Source organism: Rhinolophus ferrumequinum, chromosome 11 (assembly GCF_004115265.2).
Source record: "Rhinolophus ferrumequinum isolate MPI-CBG mRhiFer1 chromosome 11, mRhiFer1_v1.p, whole genome shotgun sequence".
Classification (NCBI taxonomy): domain Eukaryota; kingdom Metazoa; phylum Chordata; class Mammalia; order Chiroptera; family Rhinolophidae; genus Rhinolophus; species Rhinolophus ferrumequinum.
In genome coordinates this window covers 53,053,585-53,081,570 of record NC_046294.1, presented here as the reverse complement: position 1 = coordinate 53,081,570, position 27,986 = coordinate 53,053,585, and the positions used below count along the sequence as shown (strand labels likewise).

General features: G+C 48.2%; 1 protein-coding gene across 1 annotated transcript in view; it reads left to right on the top strand.

The window, feature by feature from the left end:
- The window catches only part of TENM4 (teneurin transmembrane protein 4), a 719,375-nt gene that overhangs the window by 326,143 nt on the left and 365,246 nt on the right, over window positions 1-27,986 (top strand). Inside the window, exons 4-5 of the mRNA XM_033120388.1 lie at window positions 16,889-17,176; window positions 20,763-21,032. Of these exons, the coding sequence (XP_032976279.1) occupies window positions 16,889-17,176; window positions 20,763-21,032 (558 nt within the window). The remainder of the gene's footprint in view (window positions 1-16,888; window positions 17,177-20,762; window positions 21,033-27,986) is intronic.

The following is a 27,986-nucleotide window of genomic DNA, read 5'->3' as shown; positions in this document are numbered from 1 at the left end:
TCGAGGCTCTGATGAAACACCCTTCTCTTGCACTCATAGGACGGGAAGAGAAGAAAAAGGGAGCCAGCTCCTTCCACCCCGTTCCCGCCACCATCAGGCTGAAGGCAGATAACTCAGGAGGGTCAGGCAGATGGGGGCGGGGCTTTCTGTGGGGTCTGGCCCTCCTGGGGGCTAATCTCTGCTTGTGACCAGGCTGCCTGGGAGAAGGCACAGAGCCTAAGCCAATTAAAACCTTCTCTCTGAAGAGGCTTCAGGTTTCCCAGAAAGCAGCAGCCTGCACAGTGAGGGACCATTGCATAGGTCAGATTCAGGGACTGCTCTCCTCTCCTCCTGCACTGGCCAGAACTGGAGAAAGAAGGGCAGGGGCTCTGATCTGAGAAGCCTCCATCACCTGTTCCCTCCGCAGGCCCCCCGACGACCATGTGGGCCCCTGGAGAGGTAGGATGGCAGGGATCTTACAGATGAGGAAAGTGAGGCCCAGAATGCCTTCCCCTGGCTCATACATAGTAAACGCAGGGCTGAGATTCACAGTGGAACAAACCTGTTCCAAGCTAGTGTCTTTTCTGTTTTTCTGGAGAAAGAACCAAACCTTTGCCACCTTGTGTCTAGCACAGATCTGGGCACATAGCAGACCCCTAGTAAATATTTGCTCAGTGACTAAATGAATGAATAAATAATATCAAACAGGAATATTCATGTCTTAATGCACTGGTATGAGTGGGGTGTAGACACGCAGAACTGCATCTGGGCCAGAATAAACTACCTTATAATAATAATAATAATGATAATGATAATAATAAAAATAATAATAATGGCAGCCACGTGCTAAGCCTGTTTTAAGTACTTTGCACATATTAACTCATTTAGTCTTCCCAACCACCCTATCTGTTGGGTACAGTTATTATCTCCATTTGAGATAGGACGCGTGGAGAGGTTAAATAACATGCTGAGGGCCACAGCTACGCAGTGGCAGAGCTGGGATTTGAACCCCAGATGTTTGGCTGCAGAGTTCGCTGGATGCACCTACTTTCTCTTTCCCAAGTGACGTCCTCATCTGTAAGCTGGAGGTGGTGACGACCTACCTGCACACCGCCTGTCTCTCAGCGTTAGGCTGATTTTGGAAACGTGAAGGGGCTTTATGTTAGAAATGCTGTACTAGACAAACCTGGGTTGTGGCTAGCTCGCAGAGGCCAGGCTGGGCCCTGGATATCGTAACCCCTCTGGGGTTCAGCCCTGGAAAGGAGCAAGCAGCCCCACTCCACTTCCTCTCCTGGCCAGAGTAGCCTCAAAGCCTGGTACAGTTAACAACTGAGGTTAACAGCCCCAAAAAAAGCAGAGTTAATGGAGTGACAGGCAGAGTTTCTTCATGAAAACAGATTTAGGACTACTATCAAGAGAACAAAGTGAGAGCCTGGCCTGGGAAGTCAGACTACAGTGACCCGGGTGTAATATTAGCCAGCAGAAGGCCAAGGGCCAGAGCTTCCCCATGGAGAAGACAGACTCGGGGCCCCTCTGGAAGACCAAGAGGCAGCTGTGCTCCCCGAGCCTCCATATGAGCGCAGCCTGGTGCTTGGGCAGGCTGGCTGTTACAGGGAAACAGGGCGTCCTTTCTGATCCTCGTGGCTGCTGGGAGGGCAAACAGCCTTCTCAGCTGGAGTCTGGGGTTCCAGCGGCCAGAGTGGTTAAGGGCATTCTGAGAATGTCACCTCTGTGTAGCAAGCAGCAGGGAAGGACGGAGCGAAGGGAAGAGGGCAGCTGGAACGGGTGAGTGCAGAGCTTAATGCTAACATCTGCTGGTCCCTCGCTACAGAGCACGAGACCTGCCTGGCCCAGGGCCGAGGGCAGAGCTGCTCAGCGTTCCTGTGTTTGCTTGGTGGTGGTGTGTTTGATTGGGGGCGTGCCATGAGGACTTGGGGCTGGATGGTACAAGTCCACATGGAATCTGTGGTAACAGACATCTCCGATCCCAAACCCTGGGGTTCACACTGCAGCACATTTCTGCTCCCAGCCGGGAGCTTGGTTTGATTGGAATCCTCTTAGCACGGAGACTGGCATTCCTAAACATGTGGCATTCATCCAACAACATTCCTTCTTAACTGTGGGGCAGTTATTCATTTCCTTGTCTGTCTCCCCTCGGGATGCACAGAGAATTTCAGGCAGACCTTTGCACTTAAGAATCAAAAGACCTGGGCTGCATCTAAGCCCTGCCTCTTGTTAGCTGTGTGACTGTGAAACAAGGCCCTTTACCTCTCTAAACACCAGTGTCTATCTAATATAGGAGCATGACACAGCTACTCAGAGATGTTTGTTCATTTATTCAGTTAGTCATTATTTATTAAGTGCCTACTGTTTGCAAGGCTCGAGGCTGGAGATTCGATGCTGAAACAAAATGAAAATGACCCCCACCTCCCCAGAGCTTAGCCCATATAATTAACCAACTACTTAAATATAAATATAAATATAAGTTTGATGAGTTCCCCAAAAGAGAGGTAAGGATAGTGGATTAAATTGCACAATAATTTGGAAGAAATTTATAAGCTCTGTAGTACGATTTAAACATTAGGCAATACCCTTATTATCCTTGTAACAGTTCCTCTTATTTTTTTAAGGTACTTTAGTGATCTGAGCCTCAGTTTCCTCATCTATGACATGGAAATTATAATAATGCCTGTATCAGTTAACCCATTCTATGTAACTTATCAATGTAAAAATATAGTGGCTTAAAATGACCATTTATTGGTTCCTGTTTCCGAGGCTCATTGATTTGGGCTGGGTGGAGCTAGGTGGTACAGCTAGTGGACTCACGTTGCTGCAATCTGTCGGGAGCTGGTTGACTCAGCTGTGTCTGCAGCAAAAATCTGGCCAGGCCTGGTCCTCTTGACGTGATGGATGTTTTCCAAAAACAGCAAGAGAAGGCAAGCTCACATATTCAACGTTTTCTCATGCCTCTGATTCGTGTTGCTAACGCTCCCTTTGCCGCTTGGCCAGTGCAAGGCATATGTCAGTGTGGGAGATTACACAACAGTGCAGGTACAGGGAGGTGTCATTAATATAGGAAGCTACTACCATCCCTAACTTCCAGAGCTGGCTAAAGGATTTTTGTACCAGAAATGTGATGTTCCGCTGGTGGTTCTATTAGTAGTAGCTCCTGCACATAGTAGGTGCTTAAACATTGCGAGGTGAAGATGAGTATCCGCAGCTTGCTACCTGTTCGGGGAAACAGAGACATTACCTAGGAAGTAGGTGGCAAGCAGTTGGCCAAAACAGCATGTGAAGTGTGGCATCATAGCCGGAAATCATCAGATGCCACAGCAATGTCTGATAATGAGACTGTCATCAGACTCTTCGGTTTTTTAAAGAGTGACATTGGTGTTTTAAAGAGTGACATTGACCCAAAAGAACTTTTTCAGAGAAGGATGACTGGATGGAGGCTTGGTGGGTGGGAACTGAATTAGGGGGACTGAATTAGGGAGAAATATTTATCCTGGATAATAATACAACATTTACCCCTATTGTTTATTAAGTCCTTATTTATGTGTCGAGCATAGAGTTAAACATTTCCATCGATTGCCTCATTTAAACCTCAAGACAATCCTGAAAAATGGGGGTGGATAGTATCCCCATTTTACAGGTGAGGAAACTGAGATTATTTGTCCAAAGCTGCCCAGGAAGTACATAGTAGGTTCAAGATCCAAACCCAACTCTGCCTATTTTTTAATTGAGACTTTTATTGAGATTATTGTACTTTACATGCATTTGTAAAAAATGGGTACCTTTTACCCATTTTTCCCCATTAGTAACATTTTGCAAAACTGCAGTCAAAGAACAGATTACAGTTTACAGCCAGGATAGGAACACTGATAAACTCCGATCATTTTTATTCAGATATCCCCAGTTTCACTTGTACTTATTGGAGTGTGTGTGTGTGTGTGTGTGTGTGTGTGTGTGTGTGTGTGTGTTATACACTATCACCTGTAGCTTAGTGTTTCTAGTCAGGATAGTAACCCTTTCCTTCATCACAAGTGCCCCCACACTGCCCTTTGATAGTCACACCCACCCCCGCCCACCTCTGCCCCTCGCAACTACTAACCTGTTCTCCATTTAAAATTTTGTCATTTCAAACATGTTATGTAAATGGAATCATATACTGTGTAATCTTTTGCGATTGGCTTTTTTTCACTCAGCATAATTCCTTAGAGATTCATTAGTATTCGTTCATTTCGTTTTATCACTGAGTAGTATTCCTTGGTAGTCCATCATTTATTTAACCATTCACCTGTTGAAGGATATCTGGACTGTTCCCAGTTTTTAACTATTATAAATAAGGCTTCTATGAACATTGTAGAGGCTTGTGTGTGAACATAAATTTTCATTTCTGAGGGATAAATGCCAAGAGGGCAGTTGCTAGGTTGTACAGTAATTGCATGTTTAATTTTATAAGAGACTGTGAAACTGTTTTCCAGAGGGGCTGTATACTATTTTATATTCCTACTAGAAATGTATGAGTGATCCAGTTTCTCTGCCTCCTTGCAAACATTTAGTTACCACTTTTTGTTTTCATTTTAGCCATTGCGATAGGTGTGTGGTGATAGTCTGGTTTTCATTTGTATTCCCTTCATTGTGGTTTTCATTTGCATTTCCCTGATGATCCATGCTGCTTTTCCTGTGCTTATTTGCCATCTGTATATCCTCTATAGTGAAATATCTGTTTATATCTTTTGGCCATTTTCTAATTGGAATTTTTGGGCTTTTTTTACTGTTACATTTTAAAAGTTCTTTATATATTCTAGATGCTAGACCTTCTGGAGGAAAAGGCTCATATTGTTGGATGTAGGTTGGCCAATATTTTCTCCCACTCTGTAGCTTGTCTTTGCATCTGCTGCACATATTCTTTCACAGAGCACAAGTTTGAATTTTGGTGAGGTCCAATTCATTGATTTTTCCTAGTTCGTCTTGTGTTTGAGGTACAGCTTGCGGGGTTTTGTGTTCTTTTGTGTTTTTTTGTTTTTGTTAACACTGCTCCACTGTTTCTTGTTGCCAAGGGAAGAGAGCTCTTAGTCTGCAGAGGAGGAATTCGATGTGTTTGTGAGGTTCTAAGGCAGATTAGGGCCAGTAGGAAGGCAAATTCAAGTCCGGTCAGAAGGAACTGTCTAAGGCTAACCTTCGAGGATGACATGTGGTAGAAGTAAGAGGGTTGTCATCGGAGACCAAACAGAGGCTGGCTGGTATCGGTGCAGAACTCAGAAGGAATCCAAGTGTCATTGGGGGCTTCGGCGACTGTATCCTTTACGTTCCCTTTTAACTCTAAGAATCTACAACAATGGTATTTGAATGACCTGTCTGAATTGGCGTGTCTACAAAGAATCCATCTAGGCTGAGAAATTTAGAAAGACTTTTTGGGTGTCTCTCCAGACTGTTTCCAGTTTGGGGCAGGTTGAACTAGACTCCACAGGAAGTGGCCACCGAAGCTACTAGGCCTGCAGTTATCCTTCTAAAGGTATGATGCACAGAGGCCAAAGGCCTCAGCAGACCCAGTCTTGGGGGCTGGCGCCAGCTCCGCTCTCTCTGTTCCCCATCTTGGGGGCTAGCCGCGTGGCTGCCTGCCCCACCTCCACCCCAGCAGCCTCTTCTTCACTCAGACTGCCAAGGAGAATCGCTTTCTTTACGGCACTTATGAGACTTAATTACTGATGGCAAAATCCTTTGAGGCCTTGGATGAAAGAGACAGGAGCAGTGCAAGGCTTGATTAGGCGTGTAGAACCCTGGGCACAATTAGCCCCATGAGAGACTGGCCCTGCCTTTATCTGTCTCCGGTTCTGTGTGACTTACAGCAGCTAATTATTAAAATAAAAATCGCCTGACCACCCAGCTACTGGAAAGAGGGCCCTAATATCTATTAAGTCTGCCTTTAATTATTGGCAATGGCGGCCGCTTCAGGCAGTTAGGGTTTTCCCATCATTATGAGCCTTTTCCTCCACCTCTTTGAGGCTTGAGTACACAGAGATGTAAGTGAAAGTCTGCCAAAGCCCTGGCTCCCTCCCTGGCTTTCCTCCTGGACATCCCTTTCTGGGACGCCATCACTAACAAGCTTTGTCTGCTGTAAGGACCCCTCTTGGCATCTCCCCAAGGGGCTTTGCAGTCATTGCACCTTACAGAATTCCTGGTCCTTGAGGTACTTTGAATCCCAATGTGTGTGTGTGTGTGTGTGTGTGTGTGTGTGTGTGTGTGTGTTTGGGAACATAAAGGCAGTCCTCAGGCATGGAGTACCTATGACACCCTCACGCCACCTTATGTTGCAGAGGAGAAAACAGGCCACAAAAGGAAACACCATGAAGCCCTGGGCTCTTGGTTCTGTACCTGTCGGATGTGGCCGTCAGCAAGTCACAGCCTCCCAAGCCTCAGCACCCCCTCTCTGGAAACACAGAGCCTCGAGCAGCTCAGCAAGGGCACAGACAATTGCTGCCTTCACAATCTGGGGGGCTCATGTGAGACCGAGGACTGAGTGCCAAAACAGAGTCTCACCATTTCTAGAAGCCTGCAACTAATGTCTGCTCCTGTGGCACGAGTTTTCCCTCTGGATCTCCCTTCGCACTCTTTACCCCTCGTAGAGTGGAGGCCTAATGCAGGAGCCCCAGGTAATTACAAGTTAAGCCTTGGACGCAGCAGGGCATGTGCCATTAATCAGGGGACTAGCTCTCCCCTTCTTCTGATGATCTCATACTGTGGTCCCTGAATAAGCCCATAGAAAATCAGAAATCTGTGTGGGGCCCTGGCTCACTTTTGGCAGAGAATTGACACTCCCATAGTCTGAGGTTCAGGCTTGACCCTTGAATGGGTTTCTGGGGAGAAGGAAACAAGTCCCCTTCGGTCGGGGCTGAACTACAGAAGAGACCATGTTGCAAGTTGTTCATGAAGAAACTCAGTCCCAGTGGATAGCCAGCTCCACCAGAGGCCCTGGTGGGTGTGCTTCCAAGAAAGCCACATGGGGTTGAGCTGCCCCGTGGGAATAGTGTGTCGACGGCTGGAGAGAGAGGTGCATGGAGGATATTTTGACTAAACCTAGAGGTTCCAAGTGATTCTCGCATGAGATCAGCCAACCCCACGCGAGAGGCATGCAGACAGGTGTGAGCGCTCTCGTCTCCCTGTCCCCTGGTTAACTCCTGCTCAGGCTTTCAACCGCAGCTCAGGCGTCATTCCTTTAGGCAGCCTCTGCTGCCCACCCCACCCGAGCTGGTGTCCCCTCTCTGCCCCCACACTGTCTGTGTCAGTTGCTTTTTTGTGTTCACTATGCTGGAATCACCTGTAGATGTGTCTGTCCCTCTGACTGCGTCTGGTCCAACTCTTGTCCCCAACTCTCACTCTGGATCTTACAAAGCCTTGCTAAATGGAAAGAGGTAGTGAGGATGGATAAAACCATGGAAAGGTCATTGAGACCTTAAAATTATAGGGCTTAAAAATTATAGCAGTGATCTTCAGTCTGAGGAGGAGAGTCAAGGACACACAGACTGACCCATCATTAGTCTAGAAAGGCTATTGCCCGGGCACAGGCAGTGGACTCCCTTTCTGAGATCCCAAGGCATACAGCTGAGGCCTATGGAAGGGAGCTAAAGCAGGCAGGCTTCGGCTCTACAGCAGGAAGCACCGTCAGAGCTATCCCTGGAGGTAGTAAAGTCCCCAGCTTTGGAGGTGGTGTGACCAATTGGGGATAGGACCAAGGGGGTTCAAACATCCGATTGGGCCCGACCCAGCTGACCTTTGATGAGACTTTGAATCCTGAGATAATAAGTAACATTTTCTGAGGCTAAGATGCCTCCATTTGTAAAGGGGAATCAGGGGCTGGTACATAGCTTTGGGAGGGGAAGAATGTAGATGGAGGAATCTGGGAAACACAGCCCTCGTACCACCTCCTTTTGCTTGAGGGGCTTCTATGACCCCGGCCCTGTGCATGTTCACCCGTTTGAGGGGTCAGGGCTGCTCTGATGGAAGCTGTCCCAGCTCGAGGTCGGAGGAGTGGGACCCATACAGCAGCCGCCTGCCCTTCAGTACCTGGCCTGTGACAAACCCTCCAACAGAAGGGAACGGTGGCTCCTGGGGGCAGCAAGCAGTACCATCTGTCACCTGTCTGCCAGCCGCTGATTAGGGAAGTCCCCACAGCCAGGCTGGGCACTTGGCCACACTCTACCATGTGCCCAAGAAAGCCCTACGCCTGGCCCACGGTGCTGTCTTTCTATGCAGGGCACACTCTGAGAAGCAGCTGTAAAAGCATTCCTCCCAGAAGCCCAGGTCAGGTGCTAACTGGGTGCTTCAGAGGAATTAATACTGCTAAAAAAACAAAGTAAAAGAACACATAGAATGTTTAAGCAAATTAGAGTAAGGGGATGGGAAGCAATGGGTGGGAAGCAATGTAGGTTCTGATTAAAAGCTTGAGCTGTGGGGTCATACAGACCCAGGCTCTGCCACTTCCTTACTGTGGCCCTCTGGGCAGGTATTTAACCTCTCTAAATCCTGGCCTTTCTCAAACGAGGATGCTTAGGGATGTGGTGTGAATTAAATGAGGTAATGCATGTAAAGACCTTGTCATTAGCCACCATTATTTTTTATCACTGTCTCACTGTTTTAAAAGGCAAGGAATTCCCTAAAGTGATGGGGCCAGAGAAATGTGCTCTGGGTGCTACCACAGGGAAGACAGACTTAAGAACTAGATCTCCCAGATTACCCCTCGGCATGTTGTGTGAATTTGAGTGTCACTTTGCTACTCTGAGCCTCAGTTTTCAAGTCTGTATACTGGGTATAACGATGCCTATCTGTCTGGTTTGCACACAGCCCAACACAATACCTGGAACAGAAGGGGTACTCTCTCTACCCGTGGTATTCGCCTTCATATCACACTGGAGTCTAAAACAAAGGACTTGCAAGACCAAACTTTGAAGCACTAAGGAAAGTAAAAATGTATGATGACTTGAGAGAGAGAGAGAGAGAGAGAGAGAGAGAGAGAGAGAGAGAGAGAGAGAGTGAGAGCGAGAGCTGCCCAGGGCTTATATTTTATAGAACACATTTTAGCTCTGAAATATTTATGGGTCCTTTTTGACACACAAAGAACTAAAAATATCACCGTGTGGTTATGTTAAGGAAAACTTATAAAACTTTAGACCAGTAGGAATTCAGTCAATTTCCTGGTTCGTCCCTGGCTGTTTCTGAGGTTGTGAGGAAACCCAGCCAGGGTGGTACCAGCGTGTTTCCCCAAGAGGTGCCTCAGCAGCCTAGACCTCTGATGAAGTCTTCCTGCAAATGCCCCAGGCCCCGCTCCTCATTAATATTACTGGAACCCTCATGAAGGGCCCCAGTTTACTTTGTGAGTTCCTCCCCGCACATCAAAAGCTTTGCTTCTCCATCTTCCCTTCTCTCATTGAGTCCCAAGAATGACCCTTGCCATTCTTTCAGGCCAGCTCCTGGTTCCCATGCATGAGCCCTGAAAACCAGCTGCAAGACCCACTCCCCCCGGGATCTCCAAATCTAGGCTTTCTACCACATGCATGTTTGCATGTTAGTGTCTACCCTCATTATAATCGTTCATGGAAATTCCTTTTTTTTTTTCCCCTGCTCGGCTGCTCACTCCGCATCTCTCAAGCTTTATGTTTCCCTCCCTGATTTCTGGACTCCATGAATAACTGCGCTTCTGACTGTTCCTGGGTTCTCTCACACCTCTGATTTTCATCCATGCTGTGACCTAGACAACTGTTTCAAACTGTAGGTTGGCAACCTAGCCATAATTCTATTTTCGTAGACGAGAAAAAAATAGAAAATATCAGATTTCACTCTTGAGGAAAGGTTAGGCAGTTTGTGAAATTTTTGTTTTAGTTAGAAATTTATAGATTTATGTGTGTACGGGATTATGCAACAAATGTGTTTTTTACTGTAGGTCAGAGAAATTGGAAAGATACAGATCTAGACTTCTTTCCTCTCCTTACCTCAAAACGGTCCGGCCTGGATTGCTTTGACTTGACATCCTTTGGTTGTGGTTTAGATGTCACTTTCTCTGGGCAGTGGTCCCTGATTATCTCTCCACCTTTGACCCCCTGAGCCTGGGTTAGGGGCCCGTGGTGCCCTTCTCCTGCCTCCTCTCTCCCTGTTTGACTCACCCACTATCTTTCTGATGCTCCAAGGAGTAGCAAGCTCATTTGTCCACTGAGGCCTCACAGGAGACTTGGAACAGCAGGACGCAGTGTTGTGGGAAGGAGGGGAGGCTGGAGAAGGGGAAGAAGGAAGGGAACGGGGAGCCTCAGTGTGTTACCTCCATGTAGCTCCCACAGCCCTTAAGACAGAAAAGGTCCTTCGCAATTATTTACCAAATGAATTAACCTACGATTGTAGCTGTACAATCACTTCCTTCAGGTTGAAACATGTTCTTCTGATTCAAATCCAGACTCTGATATGTGATCTAGAGCAAGTCACTTCATCTGTTTGAGTTTGTGATCTCCTTTGTAAAATAAGAGAAACTCTAAAATAAGAGGAAAATATTTAACAGCAGAGTTGTTGTAGGGATTAGAAATAATCTATAGAAAGTTCACGGCACATGAGTAGGAATTCGATTAACAGTTGTTGTTTTATTGTTACTGCCTCTTGTCCTATCTGAAATGATACCCTAGTCACCATCGCCACCATCTGTCTTCCAGGCCGCCCCTCATTCACATACCTGTTCAAACCTTCCAGATCCATCTGAGACCAGCTCCATGTAAAAGAAATGTTAAAAACCCCAAAATGTGGGTTTTAGAGCCATTAGGTTCAGGGCCCAGTGCTGTCACTTACTAGCTGTGTAACCTTAAACAACTGGGTCATTTGGCCTGCTTTATAAAGCAAGAAATACTAGGGTTCCGGTGGGGGCAAAGCGCTGAGCACAGTGCGTGATGCATACCTGTTTCTTCCCTTCTGTTATCCAGGGCCCACACTCCTTCCCCAAAAACAGACCAAAAAGTACCCCCATGTCAGCATAAGGAGAAACTATAAAACTGCAGTTTCATGCTTTGTCCAAGCACTCATCGTTGCTCCCTGTGGCTGACACCCCAGAGAGACGGTGAGCTGTCCCTGAGGGACGCATGTCCTGCTCGTCCCCAGGGCCCAGGCCCCCGTGCCCAGCACAAAACTGGCCTGTGACAGGTTGTGGAAATGAACTCCTCTCCAAAGGCACCTTCGTGGCGCTCAGGTTTCACCTGGAGAAGAGTTTCAGTAAGTCACGCCTGGAGAGCAGGCCATGGTGTCATACATCTCGCATGCGTCGTCTGTGCCAGATGCCTTTTCTCTTGGTTGTAAACCTCAGCGGGAGCCACAGTCGGACCCTCCATACTTAACCCAAGGCCTGAAGTGACCTCTTCTTCAGGTGTGTGTTTGCTGCTTGGCTTCCCAGAATATACTCAGCGGCTTGATTGAGTCTATATTTAAAGCAGTTACATGATTTGCTGGTTAGAAATAACAAAAGAAAGATAATGATGATGATGATACCATTGATATAATAATTGTCCAATCCCTTATGCCTCTAGGTATAAAGTACATTGCAGTTTACAAAGCGTCTAATAAACCCAGCTTCCTGGAGCAAGGGACTTGCCCAGGGACGTACAGCCAGGAGGGGGCGGGGGCTGGGCCAACTCCTACCCTGATCTCATTCGATCGCATGGCAGGGAGTGGTGGGAAGGAAGATTTGGAGATGGGTAGATCCAGCTCTTGTCTCACTTCCCGACTGTGTGGTTTTAAGCCAGTGATTCAACTTCTCTAAGCGCTAGGTTCTTCATCAGTAAAATGGGACCGATCCACAGACCGGGAAAGGTGAGGACTAAATGAGATCATCTAATTAAAGCCCTTCCCCCAGTGCGTGGCCTGCGGTAAACGCTGACTGAGTAATAGCTGGTGGTATTATTAGTTTGATGATGATGATAATGGTTACTGAAAGTGAACCAGGGAGTAAGAGGTGAAGCTGCATCATACGTCGGGATCTCCACAGGAAACAGAATTCACCCCAGATGGTTTCGATGCACTGACTTTAATGAAGAGACACGGGTGTGGGCAGGTGAAGGGAGCCAGGCAGGATGGTGAGACACCCAGAGTCTATCAGCAGCAGGAAACTAGGACACCCCTGGACTTGGACAGGTGAGGGCAGGAAGGATGTTCACAGCGCCCAGTAAGAGCTGGAGGCCTAGAAGAGGGAACATCTGGTAGGAGATGGAGTGGATGAAGGACCACAGCACAGGGAGACAGCAGGGAAGCTGCACTCTGACTTCTCTCCTACATCCTCCTGCCCCCCACCCATCTCCTTCAGGTGCCTCCTGTAGGGGACCTCAGCAAACAACATCTGCAGAGGCTCAGTGATACTAAAGACAGAGGGTATCTGAGCAATGGCAGGCAGCTCTGTGGGACAGAAATAGAGGGTGTGTGTCTGGGAGAAGTGAGTTGGGGTGGCAGGTTGTTCTGCAGGCACAGGAAGTAAAGGGAGAATTAGGAAGGGTAGGATTAAAGGATTTAGAAACCACTGGTTAGCAGGGTAAGAGGGGACTGCCATGTTTAAACATAAATGTGTGCCGGTGCTTCAGCCCCCCACCCATGGATGGGAGACCCAGGGTCTGAGCTAGACACCCTTCCCCAGCCAGGGTTTCAGCATCACTGTACTGCAGGCCCTTGCTCCAAGGGGAGCTTTTCTCCACTGTCACTTCTTTCATCCCAACCCCTTTTTTCTCTATTAAATGCCAAGTTGAGTGTGAACCATGACCTCCCATCTGTTCAAATAAAGTAAATATTTACTGAATTACTATATTAAGCCTAAGATGGAAAAAAAGAATGAAATAAGAGCAAGGCAAATGTTCTCCCTGCCTCTGCTTTGTGACAAGGAAGCCAAGTTTGGGGACTGTGCTCCTAGTAATTTGTAGTTTTTAAGCCTTTGCCTTGAAGCCAGTGTTTTTGGTCAATAGGCACACACTGAGAAGACAGTCCTCTACCAATTTAATAGACTCCAATGTGCCTCAGCCTTATTTAGCTGTTTCTGGGGGGATGTTCCTTCTCCCATTGTAGCTGACATCCAGCTAGAGCCTCATAAAGTGTGCCTTTTAAAAATAAAATGTGGGTTTGTTTTTTGTTTTTTCTGACGGTAATAGTGGCTAACATATATTCAGCATCCATCGTGTATCAGGGACCATATGTACCATGGACATGTATTAACTCTTTTAGTCCTCAGAACAACCCCAAGAGATTGGTACTATTTTACTATTTTACAGGTGAGGAAACTGAAGCACAGAGTGATTAAATTACGTGTCCTAGGTCACACGGCTGCTAAGTCGGGAACATATACCCTTCAAACCAGGACTGCCTTTAAAATTTAAAAAGAATGCATCTAAGCAACACCGTTAATTCAGTCACCGTTAAGTTCAATCTTAGATGTACCTAATACATATTTACCTAAATTGACCTACCAATATTTTATGTTGCTTAAGATTGGTAAGAAGAAATAAAGTTTATTCATCCATTCACCTAGCAGACATTCCATGAGTTCCGTGGATGCCATGCCTGCCCTCGAGTAACTGCAGTCAAGGGGTGAGGCAGACAGGAAAATAGACCATCTAGTTAGGTGGATGTTCTGTAATGGAACAGTATGCCTGAAGGTGGAGCGGCCACAGAATTCGTGTCCAGGAAAGGGGCTCAGTGAGGTGGAAGTGAGACAGGCCAGATGGAGAACAGTGTTCTGACCAAGAAACTGGAATTCATCCTGAAGTCTCTGCAGGGCTGCTAGGGGGGCATAAGCAGGGCAGTAGCATGCTCTGGGCTTAGGAAATTCATCTGGCTATAAATGCAATACCACCTAGCGGTTATATCCATGTGCCAAGTTCAACCACCTGGGTCAGCACTGTGGCTCCGCCACTCGCAAGCTGTGTCACCTTGGGCCGCATGCGTCACTTCGCAATTTCTCATCTGTAATTTGCAGACAATCATAGTGCCTATATTGTTGGTGACGTGAGGATGAAAATGTTACCACATGTATTAGTAAGAGTACTCAATAAGTATTAGCTACTACTACTACTACTACTAATATATTGGCTATTATTAACACGATTATTAATATTATCAGTGACTCATATTAAGAATGGCTAATATTACTTGAGTGCTTCTTCTTCTTATTATTATTACCATCATTATTGTCACTCAGGAGGATGAATTGGAGGTGAAGGGCCAGGGATCACAGACGCTAGGCAGCAGTCACCATGAGCACTCATCCAAATTAGACCAAAACAATGCTTTGGGTCAAAAGCCCGTATTGGGTCATGATAGCAATTTTGGAAGTTATCATCAGCCTTTTGGAAAAAAGTGAAAGAGAATAAAATAGGAAATATCAGAGTGCCATGCTTATTGTACAGTAACTTTGGTGGTGTGAATTCTTGTTTCCATTTTATATATATAAACACACACGATCATGTACATAAATCTGTATATCAGGTCACAATATGGGATGTTTTCCAAACTATGGGTTGCAGTCAAAAAGAGTGTACAGACCCTGGAGCAGAAGGTTCCATCACCGTCTGCCCTGTGGCCCTCCCCTCAGGCACCCAGAGGGCTGTCATCTTGTAAATCAGTGTCAAGAGTCCAGAGCTCAGAGCCCTGGCTTTGGGCCTCAGTCAGATAATTTGATTTCTGTGTATCCTAGTTCATACCCATGTCCCAGCTCTAGTTTTTACGGGTATTTTGAGAGTTGGGTCCCAAAAGTGTGACCTACCCATCTTGATTGGCCCTAGTTACAACCCTAAGGCAGTCTGTGCAGTAATGCTGGCTTTGCCACTAACTCACCATGTGGCCTTGGGCAGGAGGCTGTATGGCTCTGGGTCACTGTTGCTCCATGTATAAAATGGGGGTGAAAATCATTGTCTTATATGCTTCCTGGCTGTTATGAGGCACCAACTAAATCACAGACCTTCACACTCTGAAAACCATGGAGAACACGTAGAGGAAAGTCTACAGTAGACACTTAGAACCCATGATAAATCCCAAGACTAAGTGGTAACCTCAGACATCCCCTGGCTGAGCAAAGCAATGCAGCCTTCCAGGTTAGGACGTATGGACCGGTATGAGTGGGTCTGGATAGCTCCTTAACGAGACAGAAAGAGTTTGCATTTGGAGCCAAGATAAAACCTGCCCTGGACGGCCGTTGGGGTCTCAGGAGGGAAGAGAGCATCTTTAGGCCAAAGGGATGCTCAGATATCCATGATCAAAGGCAGACCTTGGAAAATGCAAGCCCTCAGACCCAAATGACCCATCCGTGTGTTTTGTGTGGCTTGCAAAGTATTTTGAAATTTTTAAAAATAATAATGGAGAGCATTTCAAAGTCATACATTTTACATCTAAGTTCAAATGTTCAGCGAGTCTTCATTTACAAGGTGCCCTGCACCCCTGCATCGCAGTACGGGTCGGCACTCAGTGGCCATTGCCCTCATGTAGAGGCCTCACCCCCTGCAATGCGACGCATGGCGGCACGGTGGATCACCGCGCTCTCTCTGTGGTTTCGCTAAGAGGACAGTTACGTAGCGGAATGTTTCGTATACCCACGTTGCTCTGAAAAGTGGAACAATGAAAGAGAACTGAAAAGGGTGTACGTGTCAAGAAACATAAGCGTTCTCATACCTTGTGCAGGACATCCTACGTCTGTGCTGACCTCCTGGTGCTTATAGGGGGCTATGTTTGCTACCCCAGAGCCAAAGGAAGGCAGTTGGAAGGAGAAAGAGTGTGCTGTAACAGCTTTGAAAAATCCTGGGTGTCAGTCTAAGGAAAAAGGGTCAAGATGGGCAAAAGAGGAGAAGGGGAGGTTAGGACCTTCCCGTCAATCAGACACCCTGGCAACACCCAGACATATGGGACAGGCGCTATGGCTCCCCCAGGTTCTGATGGTGCCACTGATGAGATGGTGATTCTGGAGGTGAGGGAGACGTCTGGATGGCATGGTAGTCAGGGCCCGCCTAGCTAGAAAGACCCTTCTGTGTGTGAGAGTGGGAGGGAGGAGACTCAAAGGGGCATAATAAAATAGGAAAAACTCGGGCGTTAGAGTCAAACAGGACTGGGCTCCGATTCTGGCTTTGTTATTACCACCTAAGTGACCTCAAAGGAGGTTCTGAACCTCAGTTATCTCAACTGTCAAATGGTGATTGGTTGGCCAGTTAATTAAATTAATGTGTATTCGGTGTGCCAGGTTCCACTCTAGGTGTTATAGATCAGGAATGAGCAAAACAGGTAAAGCCCCTGCGCTCATGGAGCTTGTATATTAGTGGGAGAAAACAAATAAGCAAGTTGTTATTTAATTCTCTGGTGGTGATAAGTATGGATTGGTTGTTTATACCTTGGCTCATTTCCCAAAAAAAAGTTGGAGACCGTTATAACATCTCTGTACTTGTGATGATTTAATGAGATAATATATGCAGAGTGCTTACTTACCCCAGTGTCTGCATTTAGTCATTCATTTCACAAATTGTTTAAAGAGCCCATGTTCTGTGTCAGGCCCTGTTCCAGCTGGGAACGTGATTGGAACAAACACCTTATTCCTGTCTAGGACGATTAGGAAAACCAGTGCCCTCTGGCCCTTGTTAGCTTCCTTGACAACCCTCACTAGAGGCAAAGCTGAGTCCTTTTCCTGGTGGAAAGGCGGAAGAGCAGAAAGACGCAGGTTTCATCATCAGAGCCTCTGGGGGCAAGTCCCCCGTGCATCTTAACAGTTTTACCTTGTGGGCCTTGGCGCGGTGCCCTCCTCTCTCCGAGCCTGAGGCCCTTCTCCACAGCATTGCAGGTTGAATCCAGGTCTAGGAGGGGAGAGTATTGTCTTTGCCTCCTGGTGCCCGAGCTCACGGCCTTCCTTTGGTTTCCGGGGCTCCAGACCACTCGGCCCTGAGTGCGGCGAGGACCCTGTTCGTGGATGTGGAGGAGAGTGGGCCGGAGGCCATGGACGTGAAGGAGAGGAAGCCATACCGCTCGCTGACCCGGCGCCGCGATGCCGAGCGCCGCTACACCAGCTCGTCCGCGGACAGTGAGGAGGGCAAGGCCCCGCAGAAGTCCTATAGCTCCAGCGAGACCCTGAAGGCCTACGACCAGGACGCGCGCCTGGCTTATAGCAGCCGCGTGAAGGATATGGTGCCACAGGAGGCCGAGGAGTTCTGCCGCCCAGGTGAGGGCGGGTCGGGGGCGAGGGGCGCAGGACGGGGAGCGAGGGCGCCAGGTCAACACCAGGTCTCTGCCATTTGGCCACTGGGATCTGGTCAAAGCCTGCCCTGTAGTTTATTCTTAGCTAATTACTAATAATTTTCGTAGTCACCCACTAGGTTGGCCTAACGAGGTGGTTAGGAGCTGGGCTCGGTGTCAGACGGCCTGGGGGCTAGTGCAGGGCCTCAGGCTCTGCTCTAAGGCTCACCCCTCACCTGTTAGGGGGGCATGAGTGGTCTCCCTACTGCGCTGAATTGTTGTGAGAACTAATGAGTTGGCATGTTTACGTAGTAAATTTGACAACACCCAGAAGGACCAAATAAGTCTTAGTTATTAGTTTTGTTATTTCTTAATATATTTATTTATTCAACAAACGTATCTTAACACCTTTGTGTGTCAAACTCTGTCCTGACCTTGAGAGGAAGATGCTTCTGAGAGAGACCTAAGAACTTAGTAATTTGGGGACTGTCCTGGCACCTGACTCCCACTCCTTCATTTCCTACACACAGTAGTCACCAAAGCCTATCCATCCTACTCCAGAATACATTTCAGATTCATCTCTCTGCTCCATCCCCTCTGCCGCTGTCCGAGTTCAGGCCACCGTCTTCTCGCTGGTAGAGTTGACAATGCTTCTTCACCCAGTGCTGCCCCCTATGGACCATTCTCTGCACTGCGGCGGAGTGAAGTTGGAAATGACTCCCTATTGCTCTTAACCTGAGCTCCTTAACCTGGCTTCACGGGGCTTTCCCCATGTTGATTTGTCTTTCCCAACTATTTTAGGCCCTGCCTCGCCAAACCCCACCACGTATGCTCCAGCCCCGCTGGACTGCTCATTATTCCCACTCCTGCCATGATGTATAGTCGCTGCCCTCGTGCCTCTGTGATTCTTGTTTGTCTTCCTGCAGAGCCTTCAGCAGTCTCTGATGCCTGGTCGGCCCCTACCAACCCCTGACAGTTCGAGCAGCCCTCCCTGATTTTGCCCTGCCCACTCCCCTTCCACAGACAGGGTTAGCCCGGCACTGCGCTGTGTAATTGATAATACTTTTTTTTTTACACTGTTATTTAATCCTAACCAACATCCCCAAACTGAGTCATTTGCCCGAGATCACAGAGGTCAGAGGAGCTGGTCACACACATAAACAGCCAGGTAGCCTGACAGCCATGTAACCTCCCCCACAGGCCTAGGACACGTGAAGGCTGACTCGTTCGTAAGGCTGCCTCTCGGGCTTGAAAGATGAGGGGTCTTCCAGTCTTTCCCAGATTGTGGGGAAGAGCTCAGACTCCGGCATCAGACAGAGCTGGATTTGAATTCTCATTCTGCCATTGTTACTACCCTCAGCTTCTCACCCTGGGCAATGGGATAACTTGTCGCCCCTAATAGGAGGGTGGTCAGAATTAATGAGGACGCTAAATAAAGCACTGACACTGTACCTGGCACAGAGCAGATGCTTCATAAATGCTGCCTACTTACTGTCATCTCTGGGTCTCAGTGAGGGAAAGGGACAAAATGGTATCAAAGCTTTCCTCCAGCTTTGTCCTGCCCGTGCTTGATAGATCTTAGTGAGCCCTGCCAGGCCCCGCTTGGCCTGGATGCCACTCTAGCACGTGAGACTGCAAAAGGAGCCCTTTCTGGTCTTTGTAAATAATAAACAAGAAGCATTCTCATCTCGTAGGCAGGCGTGAGCGTTGCAGTTTACAAAGTACTCTCACTCCCATTACCTCCCTGGATCCTCAAATATCCAGTGAGGGTAGTAGGTCATAGATTATCACCCAATTTAAAGACAAGAACACAGGCCCTGGTGAGGTCACCAACCCGACTGCACAGCTAGATGTTGAATGGGGTAGGATGTCAGTCTGTATCCGGGGCTCCTCAGGAAAGAGGCCAAAAAGGCTTAAAGCAAACAGAAGGCCTTCTCACATTTGGTGAAATAAATCTTCTAAACTCACACACCAGAGGGGTCAGGCTTGCTCAATGGAATCCCTGAGCCCTTAGAGTCAGCCCTCACCTTGCATTTCTCCAGTCCTGGGATGTCTCAGCTCACTCATATTGACACTGAGTCTGGCTACTTAAAAGGGTATCCAGTGCAAGCCATATGGAAATCAATGAAGCCAGGGCTGTTTATTGCAAATAAATTTGATTTACACTTAATGTAGCAGTCATTCTTCATAATGTGTGACTGGTGTCCCTTGAGAAGGCTGGCCCAGCAGAGCAGGGGTGAGGAAAGGAGATCAGAGGGAGGCACATGAGGCACACAGGGCATGTGGTGTGCAGAGAGGGTGGGAAGCAGACTGAGGAGATTTGGGCTCCAATTTGGAGTTCTCTTCCACTTTGAAGGAAGCAGAAGAGGAGGGCAGACTGGACGATGGCACATAAGAGTGGTATTCAGAATATTTAACATGTGGTGTGGCCCACACCCTGACCTGTCAGAACGTCGGCCTGGCCACTGAATAGAGCCCAGACACCCCTGTGGGCGTTAATCATTTAGAAACTGCATCATAGGGAGATGTGGGGGTGGGGAGCAGAGGGAAGGGGCTGGAATAGGCAGAGCAGCGGCTTGGGTATCAGTTATTTACCAAGCAGTATGGAACTAGTTCATGTCTTTAACGTCCTTGCTGGCAAGCCCCCTATAGATCCCACCCCCAGGCTGGAAGAGGAGACCTAAGGCCCTCCATTCAATTTTTTATTTATTTATTTTATTTATTAGTTTCAGGTGCACAAAACGACATGATGATTAGACATTTACACCCCTCACAAAGTGATAACCCCCACAAGTCTACTACCCGCCTCTGACATTGTGCATGGCTACTACAATACCATTGACTATATTCCCTATGCTGTACTTTACATCCTGTGACCACTTATATATTTAATTACAGTTGACGTTCAATATTATTTTCTATTAGTTTCAGGTGTACAGCACAGTGGTGAGGCATTTATATAATCTAGGAAGTGATCCCCCGTACGTCCGGTACCCATCTGACACCCTACATGGTCTTTACAACATTATTGACTATATTCCCCATACTGTATTTCACATCCCTGTGACTACCAATTTGTACTTCCTAATCCCTTCATCCAGCCCCCAACCTTCCTGCATTCAATTTAGCAGACATTTATTGGGCCCTGTGGAGTACCACATTTTGTTCTAGGCTAGGGGACTTAGAAATGAGCAAGACATGGTCCTTGCCCCCGTTGAGGTCACCTCCAGTGGAGGAGTCAGGCCCTTAATTGTGTGTGGGATGACTGGGGACAGGGACTCTCGGAGGGAGTTCGGGGGAAGAGGAAGTGACTTCTTTCTACAGGAGGTAGGATTCGGGGAGACTGCACAGAGGTGCCACCTGAGTTGACCCTGCCTTAAAAGCTGTAGAGGATTTGGGCTGGTGGCAATGGGGCAGAAAGAGCCATGCAGGCAGGCAGAGGAAAGGCAGGGGCATGGAACACCCCAGTGAGCTCAAAGGACAGCAGTGAGTGCGAAGCAAGGGGCCCCGTCCCCCCAGGTGGGGACACCCATCCACAGTAGTCTACCAAGCTCATCTGTGTTTCCTTCCAGGAGCCAACTTCACGCTCCGCGAACTGGGGCTTGGGGAGGTGACCCCGCCACATGGGACCCTGTACCGCACAGATATCAGCCTCCCCCACTGCGGCTACTCCATGGGGACCAGCTCTGATGCCGACATGGAGGCTGACACCGTGCTGTCCCCCGAGCACCCGGTGCGGCTGTGGGGCCGGAGCACACGGTCCGGCCGCAGCTCCTGCCTGTCCAGTCGGGCCAACTCCAACCTCACGCTCACTGACACCGAACACGAGAACACCGAGACCGGTGAGTGGCCTGCTTGGCACCTGGGTTGCAAGACCTGGGTTTTAATTACAGTGTTGATTTTCTGCTCCATCGCTTGGAGCTCTGGTGAAATTGGTGAAAAATCGCTTTGCTCTCCTTAGTCCAAAGTGAGAGTCCCTTGTACAGAAATACCCACCAATTAGTGACAGGACAGAGTGAGTCTCTGCTCTTTCTTGCCAGATTAGGGAGGTGGCTCAGGGGTAGGGTTATTGTTCACAAGTGCTTGTGTGTGAGGGAGCAGAAGGGCCAGGGGCGGCTGGTTACCCATCCCCCACAGCTTGTCCCCTGTCACATCAGCCGTGCTGATCCTTTCTGAGTCCTGCTCATGCAGTCGCCAGCCTCAAGGTGCTCAGCAGTCCTGGGCAATCGCCGTGGATGCGGCCCTACCCCAATGTCTTAGGAGGTAGGCTGCTAAGGAGGAGGGCTCCTAAACAAAAACCGTCATGTCGGGGCAATTTGAAACTTGAGGTTTGCTCCAGCTGTCCCCTATCTCATCTGCAGATTTGGGGAAGTGCTGGCTACTCTAGACTTCTTATTCTACTCTCATCTGTGCACGGCCCGGAAGGGGCTGTGAGAGAAAAAGATATTTCGTTTGCACGCCTCCTTTCTATGGTGGAAAAAAGGGAGCCTGGTTTCAGGATCTCCTTCTTACTGTCGGGCCCGCAGGCTCCAAGTTAGGTGCAGCCCTGCAGTGAGCTGCTGGGGAATCTCCTTTTCTGTGGTGGTTTGTGACCGGCAGGTCCCTGCGCAGCTTTGCGGACCCAGGTTTGCACTGAGGAATATCCTACTGGAGTTTGGCAGCGAAGATTTAGGGAGGGTGACAGAGACCAGGGACAGCTCCTCTGCCTGGGGGAGGCTTTTGTTTCTCAGAAGCCCAGTGAGGGGGCCTGCTGATGCTTGCATGCCAGAGGTGGGAAGGGGGAAAGGGGGATGTGGGGAGGACAGTCTGAAAGAGAACTGAAGAGCCAAGCCAGGTAACAGTGCCCCCTACTGGTTTCCAACTCTAGCTTCTGAGGTGAAGGCTTAGTTGGATTAGTCTCTGAAAAGGATGCTCTAGCTGAATTACGCAGAACACAATCCCAGATTTGGGATTGGGCAGAAGACCAGGTAAAGTCAGGATCAGGTGGGAAATTTATCTCTTTAAAGAGTCAGGTGTGGCAGAGTTCCAAATGTCTGTTTTGCCATCCCTCCCAGAGAACTCAGAGGTTTTCCTAGGGAGCCTGTGCACCAATCTGAGGCGTTGGTAGAACAGCCGGTCCTGGGTACTGGTTTGGCAGTGTTACCCTCCCATGACCGCCAGCCAGACCTCTGAGAGGACCAGTGACCTCAGCACTAGAAGGCGCTCCCACTCTCTGCAGTGGGGAGCCATCCACACTTCCTCATCCACCTTCCCTCCGAGGCCCCCGCCGAACCATCTGTCCCTCTTCTCCCTGCCGTCACCATGCACTGAACCAGAGCAATATGACATGTGAGGCCTGAGGAGAAAATGGTATCTGATTAGGAGGCAGGAGGCGTCCCTTCCATTGCTGACCTGGGCTGTGGCATCGGATAAGTTGGATCCTTTCTCTGGACCGACTTCTGTTTCCTCATCCATAAGTGGTTTAAATGAAATCAGCATTGACTATATTCTGAGAATGTTAATTGTTCTTAGATGGGGAAGGGAAGTGCTCTGTAGTCAAACAATGTAGGAAACACTGGGTTAAAGGGATTTAAACCAGTTTCTTTACTGCAGGACTTTTCAGAGTCTTTAAACTATGTTAATGTGCATACTACTGGATAAATTGCCAAGAAGGGATAGATGCAACATTCTCCAAATTGCTCTGAGCATAGAAACCTCTATTCTCAGAGCATCTGCTAGGTTCAGTGTTCTAATGAACACTTTTGGGGAATAACGGAGCCGAAAGACCTGCAGGCCCTTGCAGATCTAGGATTCTGATTCTAAGTGCTTACGTGAAGATGAAGGTTCACATGAGGGAACTGATAATAATAACATTAAATGTTCATAACTGCTGCTGATTCTCAGACCCCAAGCACAGTGCTAAGTGCTTTACTTATTTATATGATCTCACTGACTCCCCCTACAACCCTTTGAGGTAGGTTTTATTATCCTCCCTGCACAAAAGAAGGAAACTGCAGCCCTGAGAGGTTAAGCACCCTGAGTAGGTCACACAACTAGCAAGATGGGATTTGAACTCGGGCCTATGTGACTCTAAAATCTTTACTCGCGTAGCCCTAGGTAGAATGAATTTCCTCTGCAGCAAAATACTTGGGTTGTTTGTTCTTTTGCACGCTTCTTGCCCGCCATCGTGACAAATGATCACTTTTCCATAAAGTCATGACAGAGTGCGGTGCACACCGCCCACATTATTGTGCATTCCCTGAGAGCTGAATTAGAGCTGAATTAAGTCTCCGTTGGGTGATAATGGCATAGTCAATGAGCCTGAAGAGCTTCAGCCGCTGGTAACAGGGACAGGGAGACGGCTGTGTGCTTCCCGGGCCGTGCTACCCTCTTCTTCTGATCGTCCATTTCCGCACTCTAAGCCTCACTGTATTCAGGGAAGATGGGGCAGGCAGAGGTGGACAGGTTAATCTAACAAAGGCACTGCCCTCTGCATCCCTTCCACGCCTGGACTCCCAAAACCCAGACACCCCACCGGTGCCCACACGCTTGTTCACTTTCTCCCCGTTGGGAAGGTACATTAACAGCTTTGTTACAGACCCTGGTCTAAATAATGACAGTGACTCATACTGACAGTAAATGAGCCATGGAAATGGCTCCCTTTTATCCATTGATGAGGTTGACAGCGCTCCTGTTCACACCTTTGTCTCCTCAATTTACAGCTGAAGGCTGCGGCTCAGAGAGGTGAAGGGCTCATCTAGTTGGGCTGGAGCCAGACTCTGCACGACTCTTGTTCTTTCCTGGCTCTCCCCCTCTTCTCCCTGTCCCTCCACTCTTCAGCCTTCCTCCTCTGCCCTCCTCTCTTTCTCTCACAGTCATCCCCCTAACCCCCTTTTTTTCTGTAACGAGAACCCAGATCTCACTATCAGAACACGGCTCAATTCCACAGGACGTGTAAACCGACATATCACAGTGTGGCCGGTTTTCAGGAGTAGAGTAAAGCCATACTGAGGGCCTACTGTGTGTCAAGCCGCTGCACATGTGTGACTGCTTTGAATCCTCATTCCCATTTCCCAGATGGGAGAACTGAGGCTCCATGAAAGTCATTGGAAAGTCATTGCCAGAGATTGGACAGCCAGTGAGGCAGCAAGTTGGCAGAGCTTGGTTTTGAGCTTAGATCTCTCTCATCCTGTCGTCTGAGCCCTTTGCCTACCTCTCTTTGAGTCAGCGAGGGTGTTGGACTCTCAATTGAGACTACCAAAAATGTGGCACTGAGTTCTCAGAGCTCCTTACCCATTGTGAAATGCAAAGCAAAATCCATCCCCAGCAACTTCCAGCCACAAGAACCCGACTCTGACTCCACCCTGCCTGGCCTTGCATTAGTCAATAGTAATTGTCAACAGTATTGATAGCGGTGGAGGCTTTTGCTGAGGTCACACTGATGCTGCATGCAGCTGCCATCAATAATAACTTTTATGGGGTCCATTAAAGCCAATTTCTGCCCCCGAAGGTTAATGTCAGCAGCTTTTATGTCACTGCTTAATATCCAAAATAAATACAGAATTGACTGGATAAACACAAATCTTCTTCCTCAGGGCCACCAGGAAGGGCCGCCCCCAGGCCTCTCCTGCTGAGTGGGGCCGGCAGGCTAGGGGCAGTGAGGAGATGCTGGCATCGCGCTAGGCACATCGTTGGCATTCAATAAATGTTTTCTAGAAAGCAAAGGTTGCAGTGTGAGCTCCGTTTCCACCCACTGGGTCAGGGTGACACCATGTCTCCGTCGTTCTGTGACAACGCCAAGCTCCTTCAGTGTGCCCGGCATTATTCTAGAATCAAGGATCTAAATGAAAAGCGGGGAAGTAGAGATAGGACAGCCTCGTGGCCCTATCTGTAATGGAGGGGTAGCAGGCAGTGGTGCAGAGTGGAAAGAACAGTGGTTCCAGAGTTAGCGAGGGCACCCGGCCTTCAATTCTGGCCATGCCACATCGCAGCTCCGAAACCTTGGGTGAGCTTCCTCACCTCCCTGAGCCACAGTTTCCTCATTTCTAAAACATGCCTGTAGGTACCATGGGCTGGGAGAGGGAGGAATGGGGAGTTAGTGTTTAATGATTGCAGAGTTTTAGTTTGGGATGATGAAAAGGTTCTGGAGATGGTATCGTGGTGATGGCTGTACAACAACGTGAATATGCTTACTGCCACTGAACAGCACACTGAAAAGTGGTTCAAAGGGTTATGCATGTTTTGCCACAATAACAACAACAACAAAAAATATCACGTCATCTTTCTTCCTTGAAGTGCTGCTGTGAGGCCGTACTATATTTGTGAAGTGTCCGGTCTGCGTTGGTCCTTAATTCATGCTGGCTATTAATATTAATTTTTTAAAGACCTGTGGGATGACAGTGAAAGGAGCTATTTGTTTTGCCTGAAGGTGCAAAGGCTCATCCCTTCATTCCACGCACGGTATGCACCTGGGCTTGAAGACCAAGTAAGATTTCACGGAGCATAACGGATCTGACAGACACAGTCCCGACAGTGCCAACGCTTAAGAGATGTGAAGAGGCGTGGTGGGTTTGGGGACTAGTGAGAATTTACTCCTTGCTTTAATCTCAGAGGCACATTGAGAAATTCACCTAGAAAAGAAACAATAAAACTGAATCACAGTTACCCCCAAATTATCCAGCAGCCTAAATGTCAAAAGGGAAATTATTGGTTAACCTAATTAGGCAGCCAAATTGCTTATTCAGAATCAGAAGATGAGGTGAGCATCTCCAAAGCACAGTGAGAAAGAAGCTCGTTACCAAGTTAACTCAATTTATCCTCTATCCTCTCTGGCCCCATGCTCACGAGACTCGGTTTTAAAAATCTATGAGAATATCATTAATTCCCTCCATGGCCAGAGTATTGCAGCTACCCAGCCATTGTACACAGGACTCCATCTTCTAGGGTAGGAAGCCGGGATCCCTCCGCTGAGGTCGGGATTGGACGCCGACATTTAACTCCCAGGAATGCCGAGGTGTCCGTTATTTTCAGGGAATTAGAGCCTCCTACTGGACAGTATTATCCACGTCATGAGGGCGGTAAGGCCCTGAGTTCCAAAAAGAATTGGGAAGGACCTGGTAGAGTCAGAGCACCTGAGAATGTGGGAGCGAGAGGGGACCTTAGAGACAATTAGCCCATTGACTCTTAACCTTTCCCCAGGTTCTAGCCCAGGAAACTGAGCTTCAGAGAGATTAGGTGACTTGCTGCAGGTTACACAGCTAGTAGACGGCAGAGCCAGGGTTTGTGTCCAGACCTGCCTCACTCCAGTGCCCTATTCTCTTTATTGACCTGTAGTTTGCTCTGCTAGACAGAAACTTGTTTTTATTAACTCAATGCATGCAATACATACAATCTGCGAGATGACTCTAGATGTTTCCATAACATAAACTTTTTTGTCAATGTTAGAAACTTCCAGGAAAGAAACAAATCCATAACCTGCGAGAGCTGATAAGTTCTCGCAGGCCACTCCTCAACTGTGATGTGCTAGGGAAAAAAGACATGTAAGGATTATAGAGGTTTACAAGAAAAATTCCAGCCAGAAGTTAGCGGAGAAGGTTTCATGGCAGAAGTGCTGGTCCCTGGGCTTTGAAGGCTGGGAAGGACTTGAACAAGTAAAGAGGGGAACGAAAGCGAATTCTGTGTGACACAGGCATGGAAGTGGACAAACATAAGTTGTGTCCCATGAGGCTGGACATAGGTGTGTGATTGGAACTATGGGGGCAGAGTGGGCTGCAAGGGAAGGTTCGAGAATTAGGTGGGTCATCTGTCATCTGACAACTAAGTTTAACCAACAACTAATTTTTCTAAGTGAATTTTTTGCACACTACCTTGTGCCAGGTAGTGTTTTGCGTATTGGAGTTTCAGTACGATCAACACAGACAAAACTGCCTACTCATCAGTGGGGAGACTGACGATAAATACGTTTAACAACTAAAATATACAGGATGTTTCAAAATGATAAGAGTTATGGAAAAAGGGGATAGGGAGTGCTGGGGTAGGAGAGGGTTATAGTTCTAAATACGGTGTCCAGAGAAGGAGTCACTGGTAAGATGGTGAGCGAGGCGAGGGAACACGTGGCGAGGATATCTGAAGGAAAAACAATCCTGGTAAAAGGAAGGATAGGTTCAAGAGCCTCGAGGACGGAGGAGTCTAGCAGGTTTGAAAAGAGGGAAGGGGGCCAGGGTGGCTGGAGTAGGGAAGGAGGTCAAAGCGATAAGTAGGGTAGGGGTCATGCAGGCCGTTCAGTGGGGAGCTGAGAAGTGGGAGGGTCTGACTAATACTCGGACAGGATCATTCTGGAAGCTGTATTGAGAGCTAGTAGGCTATGTCAAAGTAGGAGGTTCCTGCAGTCATCCAGGAGACAGGCGGGCGTCTCAGGCCAGGAGGAGGCATGCAGGCAGTGAGGACGGGACCTGTGCTGGTGAAGCAAAGGAGCTGCCTCTTCTCTGCTCCACTGGAGGGTCTCATTGGCAGTGAGGAGGACGTCAGTACTCTTAGGTTCTGTGACCAAAATGGGCTCACAAGTGCTCTTAGGGGAGGGGGCAAGCTGATCCTTATCCTGGCCTCACAGCTGCGTTGGCCTAGGTGCAGAGTTCTTTAGCACTGGCCTGTCCTACACCACATCCCATGCTCTCTCTCGTAATTCATGGCCTTGATCAAGAAGCACCCCCTGCCCGTTCTTCATAGCATGCTCCATCCTGTTGCTGATCACCTCGGCATCTGACCTTGCTGCCTGACTCCCACTCCCAGCCTTTCATTACCTCCCACATGACACTCTT